This window comes from Trichomycterus rosablanca, chromosome 5 (assembly GCF_030014385.1).
Source record: "Trichomycterus rosablanca isolate fTriRos1 chromosome 5, fTriRos1.hap1, whole genome shotgun sequence".
Classification (NCBI taxonomy): Eukaryota; Metazoa; Chordata; class Actinopteri; order Siluriformes; family Trichomycteridae; genus Trichomycterus; species Trichomycterus rosablanca.
The window spans coordinates 3,286,468-3,296,418 of NC_085992.1; the positions used below are offsets into that span (position 1 = coordinate 3,286,468).

Genomic DNA, 9,951 nt, shown 5'->3' on the forward strand with positions numbered 1-9,951 from the left:
GTTTTAACAAAGCTGAACATGCCAGATATGGTACCAATGCACTCAGGGAGTAGGAACCAGGGAAAATACAGGAATAGCGGTACATGAACCCATTTATATAATTTAATCTAGTCCCACTAATAAAGTGACTCAAGTTATGTATAAGTGGATTTTTTAAGAAAATTTCATTTTAATCAGCTGACTTATCTTGGTCAGGATCACACTGGTCTGGTTTCACTGGGAAACACTGAGCACAGGGCAAGAATACCCCAGACATGTGGCTCCACTGTGTGGTCACAGCTCAGTACAAGCATTACGACATCACTAAATATGAGGAAATGTTCCCAAATGCTTTCCAGCCATAGTCCCTCCCTACAGACAGCCAATCATGTCTGTGTAGCACAATAACACCACTAGCAGTTTTCTTTTAGTCATTAACAGAGGAAAAACATTTGAAGGGATCATTGAAATCCAAAACTAGTTCATGGCCTCTTGTGAACCTCAATATGCTTCCAGTCAGTCAGAATGATCCTACTGATTAAAGTTCTGGTTTGTTCTCTTGTGTTCTAAACTAGAACGATTGTGTAACGATAGAATAAATTACTTAATAAATGAACATTTTTGTAAAACGCTGTGGTTTAGCTGAGAAAGAACACATGACAGTAGTTGAGCTTAAAAATGATCAGTTGTGTTTGCTCTGCAGTTTCTAGTTCGTCTTTCTCTTCCTCATTTAACCGCTTCGTGTTTTGAAGTTGTTACTGTTAGAAAAGTGTTGAAGTGGCTCTCAAAAAAAAAAAAAAAAAAAGCTATGTGGACACCTAATCTTGGGCTTGCTGGACATACCGTTTTAAATCCCTGGACACTTATATAGAATTGTGGCAGCTCGTCACTGCTATTACAGCCTCCAAACTCACGTAAAAGCTTTCTTTTTACAAACTTTGGAATGTGTCTGTGGAAATTTGTGCCCCTTCAATCAAAAGAGTATTTGTGAGTTGAGAATGTGATGTTGGGCGAGAAGGTGCGGCTTGTGAGTATCTGCTGAAAGGTCTGGCTAACAGAATTAAGTACCCAAGCTCACTCCTTCCAGATCATTAGTAACAGGGGAAGAGATTTATTATTATTATTATTATTATTATTATTATTATTATTATTATTATTATTGTCAATATTATTATTATTACTATTATTATTATTATTAATATTAATATAATTAATAATTAATATTATTGTTATTACTACTACTACTATTGTTATTATTATTATTATTGTTATTAATATTATTATTATTTTTATTATTATTATCATTATTATTATTGTTGTTAATATTATTATTATTATTAATAATATTATTGTTAATATTATTACTATTAATAATAATAATATTATTCTTATTATTATTGTTAATATTATTATTATTATTATTATTGTTAATATTATTGTTATTAATAATATTATTGTTATTATTACTATTATTATTATTATTATTGTTAATAATATTATTATTATTATTAATATTATTATTAATATTATTATTATTATTATTATTAATATTATTACATTTATTTGTACACATGGGGTCTTTACCCCATCTACATTCATGTATAGAAAGACATTACATTGGTGTGTGTGTGTGTGTGTGTGTGTGTGTGTGTGTGTGTCTGTGTGTGTGTGTGCACCACTGTGGTGGGTCAGGAGAAGTTGGCTATGACCAGAGCTGAGGCAGACGGGCAGCTGATGCCCACAGATTATTTAAAGCTTAACTCAGCTTATTTAAAGCTTAACTTAACTATTTAAAGTTTAACTCAGTAACAGTCTAGACTTTCATAATGAATGTTCCAGAACTTGACTTACCATTTGATTTAGTTCTCTCTGAAGTAGTTTCATGCACTTTTGTAATTTACATTTTGTAAGGGTAGGTGAGTGCATGTGGGGCAGTGGTAGCTTAGTGGTTAAGGTCCTGGACTAGTAATAAAAAGGTTGTTGGTTCAAGCCCCACCACCATGTTGCAACTGTTGGACCCCTGAGCAAAACCCTCAACCCTCAATTGCTCAAATTGTATCAGTCATAACTTTCAGTCACTTTGGATAAAAGCATCTGCTAAATGCTGCAAATGTAAACGTATGCTTCCACGTTTGCAGAAACAGTTTAGGGAAGGTCCTTTCCTGGTCCAGCATGACTGTGCAGCTCTATAAAGACATGAATAATAATAGCTCCAGTGTCCTGCACAGAGCCCTGATCTCAGCCCCACTCAACAGCTCTGAGATGAATGGGAACATCAACTGAGGCTTTCTTGACCAACATCAGTGCCCAGCCATATAAATCTTTTGACAGAATAGGCTGATGTTATACGTAGCTAAACAGCTGTGTTTTAATACTGTACTTTTAAATGGAGGGTCCAGCAAGCTCAATATCAGGTGTCCAAATACTTTCAGTTCATCTAGCTTGCTTTCCCTGTGGCGCTGCTGCTTCTCTGTGATCATATGAGTGAAACAAAAACGTCTGTACAGCAGGTGACGCCTCATTATCTGTCCATCTTTTATTTTTCTCTCTCGTATAGGAGGAGGTGCGTGAGGGTCGTCTCACCTACACGCCCAACACAGGAAAACCCCCGCCGACACACCAATCTGCAAACAACATGGGTGCCAACCCTCCACAGCAGGGCCAGGCGGGCACCAGCGCGGCAGCCAAGAGTCCCGAGGAGATGAGGAAGCTGTTTATCGACCGCGCCAAAAAGATCGACACCATCTCGCGGGCCGGCTTCCCTCTGGCCTTCCTCTTCTTTAACATCTTCTACTGGATTCTGTACAAGATCCTCCGGCACGACGTCCACAACCCCTAGAGACGGGCGTGGTCGAGCGGGAGACGTTTCGGCCAGGGGGACGGCTGCGTACGTGACCGACGGGGTTACGGAGTAGAAACCAGTAGAAACTGTACAAAACAAACCGTTACGATGGCATGAACCGAAAGGGCACGACCACTGCCAGGTCCCACACACACACACACACTTATGATGCCACATGATGCCACACACTATGCAACCAAATGACTTCCAGAAATGATGCCACAGACTGTCGTTTAATCCCTGAATATCTGCCCCTCTGCCCTCTTTTAATTAAAGTAAACACTATATGGACAAAAGTATTGGGACACCGCTTCTAATTTGAATTCGTGTGTTTTAGCCACAACAGTTGCAAACAGGTGTGATAAATCATTGATATAAAAAAAGATATGCTTCCAACTTATATAAATCAAATGCAGCAACAATTTAGGGAAGGCCCTTTTCTTTTCCAGCATGCCCGTGCCCCCGTGCTTGATAAAAAAAACAGTTTAAAGAAACTCCAGCGTCCTGCACGGAGCCCTGACCTCAACTCAACTCCCCACTCAACAGCTCTGGAATGAACTGGAACACCAACATCTGTGCCCAGCCATTCAAATGCTGTCAACTTTTGGCCTAATGGGCACAAATTCCTTCAGACACACTTCAAAGTCTTGTGAGAAGCCTTCTCAGTTCACACTACACTACACGGCTTTCAAGTGGTCAGGTCGCTGTACAGTTCACACCACACGACTGGATCTCTTGTAATCGGGAGTCTTTTCAGATCGGTGTGGCTTTCACACTACACCATCTATCACCAACTGGAATCCCAGATGACTCTGTCTGGTCTCCCAAACTACGTTTTGTCACAAAAACGCACGCAAGAAGTGACGAGGGGTTTAACGATACCACGTCCAAAAATGCACGTCAACATGAAGCGAGCGATCAAAGCTGCGTAAAAGCAAGTAGGAAAAAATAAATGAATCTGAGTGGATTTGGCAACGTGACCAGCAGGGATCGTCTGTTCTGTAGTGAATTGGAGGTTAATAAATATATTTTGCAATGCAGCGTGGGTATTATGGTTCGTCGAGAACGCTAAGGTCAGAAATACTGTAAAACGTGTGTGCTGATGTATTCTGATATAAATTATATTATGCCCCCGTCCCATGTTTTTACACTCCTCCCCCGGGTTTCCCCTCGCCCCGTATATTGCGTTCTCATTGGCTGTAGTTCAACATAACAACTGATCCAGATATTTAACATGCTAGATATTTTTCTTCAGTCTGCGAGCGTTCGGCGAGCCGCTCGGATCGAGTCGTTGAACGGTTCACACATCGCGATCTAGATTGAGAGCCGATCTAGCAGCGACCAGTCGGCGAGCGAAAATCAGAAGAAAAATCGTGTAGTGTGAACTAGGCATGAGCGGCTGTTGTTCTAGCTGAACAGATGACGCAGAGGTCACTACTTGCATTTTTCCTCCCGATTTAGTGCATCCAATTTGTCTTCCGCTGCTGACAGACACCAGATTTGCATCCAAGGAGAGCATGTCGCTGCCACGCCTTCTTTACACGTGTACAGCCCTCCTCTTCTCGTCCGGGCATCTCTTCTGCCAATCAGGGTCCTTACACAGCGTATGAAGACCCACCCACCCACATATAGTCCGGTCCCCACTCTGCAGCTCCGGTGGCCAATTAGTATCTGCTGCAGGCACTGCCAATTATGCCCGCTAGATGGCGCCCAGCTGACCGGTGGCAACACCGATCATCAAACCCGGGAGGTCAGAAACTCAGAATATCCCACTGCGCCACCTGGGTGCCGAGGTCACTACTCATGCTCATGGTCAGGTGTCCAAATACTTTTGGCTGTGTAGTGTGAAACCTCTGGTCCTCTGGGTAGCAGATGCCCTCTGAAAAAAATATTACCTGTTCTTTTTATTCTCGGATCTTCATTTGATGCCAAACTTTGGTCCCGTGGCACCTAACGTCACTTCACTCTACTGTCACTGGCTTTGTGATGGTTGGCTGCACAGATGGGTCGTCTTATCCTCGGTCTTCCTCGTCCTTCCACAGATCCTGTCCTGAGAAAGTGGCGTGGAGTTAATATTCAGTCCTCGTACTGGTGTGCTTTGATGGTCTTGAGACCTGTTTTCTACTGGAAATTGTACTTTTGGACACTTGAAGCAGCTTCTTCAGAGTTGTGGAACTGGTACCATAGAGAAAACGTACAGAAACATCAGTGCTGCACCTTTGGCTTGTGAAAAATGAATTATTGAGGTTCATTTCACTTCATCTTGGAAGGAAAAGCTAGAAATGATTGTAAATAATCATGAGTGGAAACCAAGAGCGTCGGTTCCTGATGCACCACGAGCCTGGATCGTCTCCGGACTCCAAGTATTACCGTGATATTTTAACCCAGTAATCAGGACCAGCTCTCCATCCCGCTTTAATTATCCCTTTAACAAAAGAATCGCTGTTCACTAAACGCTGCCTCGCAGCAAACACTGCCCGCATTCCTGGCACGGGTTCGAGAACATCAGTAGAACCACATGATGGTGATATTTGGTACCACGTCGTTTCAGAGGGACGTTCTGTACACGGGTCTTTAATCATACGTACGTAAACGATGTGAATAGAGATTTAAAACAGGCCTAAGTTACTGAGTCATGTACACGATACAGCCAAAAGTATCCGGACATCTATTACTAACAGGTGTACAACATTAACTATCAAAATAAATGCCATCTTGACCGTACTCCATAAATAGACTACATGGGGGTTGTAGGTTGCCACTGCCAGGTTGCCACTGTTGGGCCCCTGAGCAAGGCCCTTAACCCTCAATTTCATAGATTAGATGAGACGCTACATGCCGAAAATGTAAATATAGCCAAAAGTATGTGGACACCCCTGCTCATGAATGAATTTAGTCGTTTCTGCTACATCCATTGCAAACACTTGATTACAAATGATACAGTAGAAGGTTATTCATAAGCTTTTAGCATTGTGGCAACAGTTTAGGGAAGGGCCCTTTCTTTTCCAGCATGATTACGTCCCTGAGAATAAACCGAGTTCTATAGAGCGCTGGACTCAACCCAACTCAACACTGTCTCTTCCAACATCAGTGCTTGACCGCACTGACTCCTGACTGACTGGGCACAAATTCCAACACATTCCAGTCAGTAGAAGGTAAATTAAATGCTTTTAACATTGTAGCAACAGTTTAGGGAAGTCCCCTTTTTTCTTCAACATAATTACACCCCTGAGAACAAAGCGAGTTCTATAAAGACGCAGTTTGACTAGGTCCAGAGCAACATCAGTGCCTGACCGCACTGACTTCTGACTGACCGGGCACAAATTCCAGCAGACACAATCCAGTCAGTAGAAGGTAAATTAGAAGCTTTTAGCATTGTGGGAAGAGTTTAGGGAAGTCCCCTTTCTCGTTCAGCATGATTGCGTACCCTAGAACAAAGCAAGTTCTATAAAGACGCGGTTTGACTAGGTCCAGATTAACATCAGTGCCTGACCGCACTGACTCCTGACTGACCGGGCACAAATTCCAACACATTCCAGTCAGTAGAAGGTAAATTATATGCTTTTAACATTGTGGCAACAGTTTAGGGAAGTCCCCTTTCTCTTTCAGCATGATTAAACCTTTTATAAAGACACGGTGTGACCACACCGGCGAACACTCAACCCAACTCAACACCTTTTCTCTTCGCTTCCAACATCAGTGACTGCCCGGGCACAAATTCCAACATACACACTCCAGTCTTGTAGAAATGCGTCTCAGAAGAGTGGATGATTTTAAAGCTACAAAGAAAATAAGCAATATAATATTAATGTGAACAGGATGTTGAACAAGCTCAAGGGCCGGTGTCCCAATACTTTTGTCCTTGTGGTGTATATTTCCAGTGACCCGCACAGAGCCCTGACCTCTACCCCCACGCTCTTTTATCCACAACAGTGCCTGACCTCACAAATCCCCTTTCAACTGAACTGGCACACAGTTTCCACAGTGTGAAGTCTTCTTGGATGATCGAAGGTTGTAATATTGGCAAGATGGGGCTCTGGGGCAGCTCCGTATTAGGGGCAGTGGTTTTGGAATGGGTCAGGTGTCCACAGACTTTTGACCGTATAGTGTAAATTATTCAGTAAAGGTTTCTAATGACATTAATGCACTCAGACTTAAATAACGATGAGACTTTTTCAGTTTGCATGTACTGACCTACCACTGCTGAGTTTAAACCATCACTGCCAGGCTGTTGGGCCCTTGAGCAAGGCCCTTAACCCTCAATAACTTAGACAGTATACTGTCACAGTATTGTAAGTTGCTTTGAGATCTGGGTTCGAGTCACAGCAGTGCTATCAGCTGGTCGGGCATCTATGCAGATATGATTGGCTATGCCTGTAAGTTGTGGCGAGTCCAGTTACACCAGGTAAAATTGGGTGCAGGGCAGAAATACTTTGGGCATACCACCAGATATGCATGTTTGTGCAGACGCCTGCCCGGTGGATAGCACTGCTGAGATTTGAACCCGTATCTCAGCAGTGGTGGGTTAGAGTAATAGCCTGCTGTGCCACCCAAGCGCCATATGACCGATAATATAGCGAAAATGAATCAATAATACACTTTCTGTTTTTAATAAAAGGTTTTAAGGTTCCATCTGTACTTCAACATTCCTCAGAATAGAACATCTGACGGTGATGGGTTTTAATCCCACACGCCCCCATGCTGCAGCGGACACGAGGCGTGGATGTATATTTATATTAGAGATATAGAGTATGATCATTTACTTTGTACAGAGATTAATGAAGCATTATGAAGCCTGTGCATGACTGATTTGATGTTTATTGTTTTTCCAGCGTGAACTGGAACTACTGGAGCTGCTGGTTTAGGTTTGATGGTTTCTGCTGCTGTGAGATAAAACAAACTCAGATTTAATCATCTTTCGAATAACTCACAATTCTAATAAAGTTCAAGTGAAACAAACACGGATTTTCATGATTACAGAGCTGAGTTTACTTTCTGTACAGCATCTGTGCGTGTTATAGCTGCTTGGTGGAATCAGTAGTACAATTAAATAATAGAATTTGATCAGGGGTGTACAAACTTTTGCACGCGACTTTAAAATAAATGCTTTTCATTGTTATTTCGCATTTCTGAAATCTGAACAGACTTTTGATTTTGACTTTTGACGCTCGGATTTCACAGGCTTGAGGATTCACTAATTTACTGAATCGATTCTTTTAGGTAAATGAATCGAATGAAGCCACTTTTGATTCGTTTGATTCACCATCAGCCAGCATTCAGGAAAATAGTGTGACTGTTTATACACTGATCAGCCATAACATTAAAACCACCTCCTTGTTTCTACACTCACTGTCCATTTTATCAGCTCCACTTACCATATAGAAGCACTTTGTAGTTCTACAATTACTGACTGTAGTCCATCTGTTTCTCTACATACTTTTTAGCCTGCTTTCACCATTCAGAACTTCAATGGTCAGGACCCCCACAGGACCACCACAGAGCAGGTATTATTTAGGTGGTGGATCATTCTCAGCACTGCAGTGACACTGACATGGTGGTGGTGTGTTAGTGTGTGTTGTGCTGGTATGAGTGGATCAGACACAGCAGCGCTGCTGGAGTTTTTAAACACCTTACTGTCACTGCTGGACTTACAATAGTTCACCAACCAAAAATATCCAGCCAACAGCGCCCCGTGGGCAGCGTCCTTTGACCACTGATGAAGGTCTAGAAGATGACCGACTCAAACAGCAGCAATAGATGAGCGATCGTCTCTGACTTTACATCTACAAGGTGGACCAACTAGGTAGGAGTGACTGATCCACTCACACCAGCACAACACACACTAACACACCACCACCATGTCAGTGTCACTGCAGTGCTGAGAATGATCCACCACCTAAATAATACCTGCTCTGTAGTGGTCCTGTGGGGGGTCCTGACCATTGAAGAACAGGGTGAAAGCAGGTTAAAAAGTATGTAGAGAAACAGATGGACTACAGTCAGTAATTGTAGAACTACAAAGTGCTTATTTATGGTAAGTGGAGCTGATAAAATGGACAGTGAGTGTAGAAACAAGGAGGTGGTTTTAATGTTATGGCTGATCAGTGTAGTTTTATTTACTAAATAATTATAATTATTATTTATATTTAATATTTATTGTGGTCGTGTCAAACACTTACAGATTGATTTATCTTCATAATAAAAAAACTAACATAGCTTAACTGTGTTCTGCATCACTAAATATAGTTCCTGAGGTCTTTGGTACTTTTGTTTTATTTTTCTCTACCAATAAAAATAATACAGAAGGTGGATTGGCTATTCTACTCTACCCTGCTGTGGACTGGCACTCTAGGGTGGTTTTCTTGTTGGCAGTGTCGACAGTGGATGCCTCCTAATTCAGAGTGACCCTGACCAGGATGAATTGGTTAGTAAAAGTAAATGAATAAACAACGGATTTATCAGTGTTGGACTTTTGTGTGGTCTTTGTGTGCTCATCGCAGGATTTTAAGCAAGGACGTGGGGGGGGGGGGGGGGGGGGGAGTCATTTGAAAACATTACATGACACTGAAGAGTGAAATATGTTTATTTATTTTTCTATCACTATATTTTATAGAATCAAACAGAACACTTTTGTGTCGTATATACATATACGCGTGTCCACGTATCCCAGCTTTTTGGAAGCTGGGGTCAGAGCGCAGGGTCAGCCATGGTACGGCACCCTGAAGTAGAGAAGTTTAAGGGTCTTGCTCAAGGACCCAACTGTGGATGCATGGCATACCCAGGGTTTTGAACCCACAATCTTCTTTTTAAATATGCATTCTCCCCATTTTCCTCCCGATTTAGCGCACTCAATTTGTCTTCCGCTGCTGAGAGATACCAGATCGCATCCGAGGAGAGTCTGTCGCTGTACACGCCTCTTCCGACACTTGTACAGCCCTCCTCTTCTCGCCCTTGCATTCTGCACAGGCGTCTCTTCTGCCAATCAGGGTCCTTACACAGCGTATGAAGACCCACCCACCCACACATAGTCCGGCCCTCACCCTGCAGATCCGGTGGCCAATTAGTATCTGCTGCAGGCACTGCCAATTATGCCCACCAGATGGCGCCTAGCCGACCGAGAGGAGTTCAGA

The 9,951-nt window shown here is 42.4% G+C and overlaps 1 protein-coding gene across 1 annotated transcript in view; it reads left to right on the plus strand.

The window, feature by feature from the left end:
* glra3 (glycine receptor, alpha 3) overlaps positions 1-7,780 on the plus strand; it is a 51,984-nt gene extending 44,204 nt beyond the window's left edge. The window contains exon 9 of the mRNA XM_062995525.1: positions 2,537-7,780. Within this exon, the coding sequence (XP_062851595.1) occupies positions 2,537-2,818 (282 nt within the window). The 3' untranslated portion in view covers positions 2,819-7,780. The remainder of the gene's footprint in view (positions 1-2,536) is intronic.
* The last annotated feature ends 2,171 nt before the right edge of the window (positions 7,781-9,951 follow it).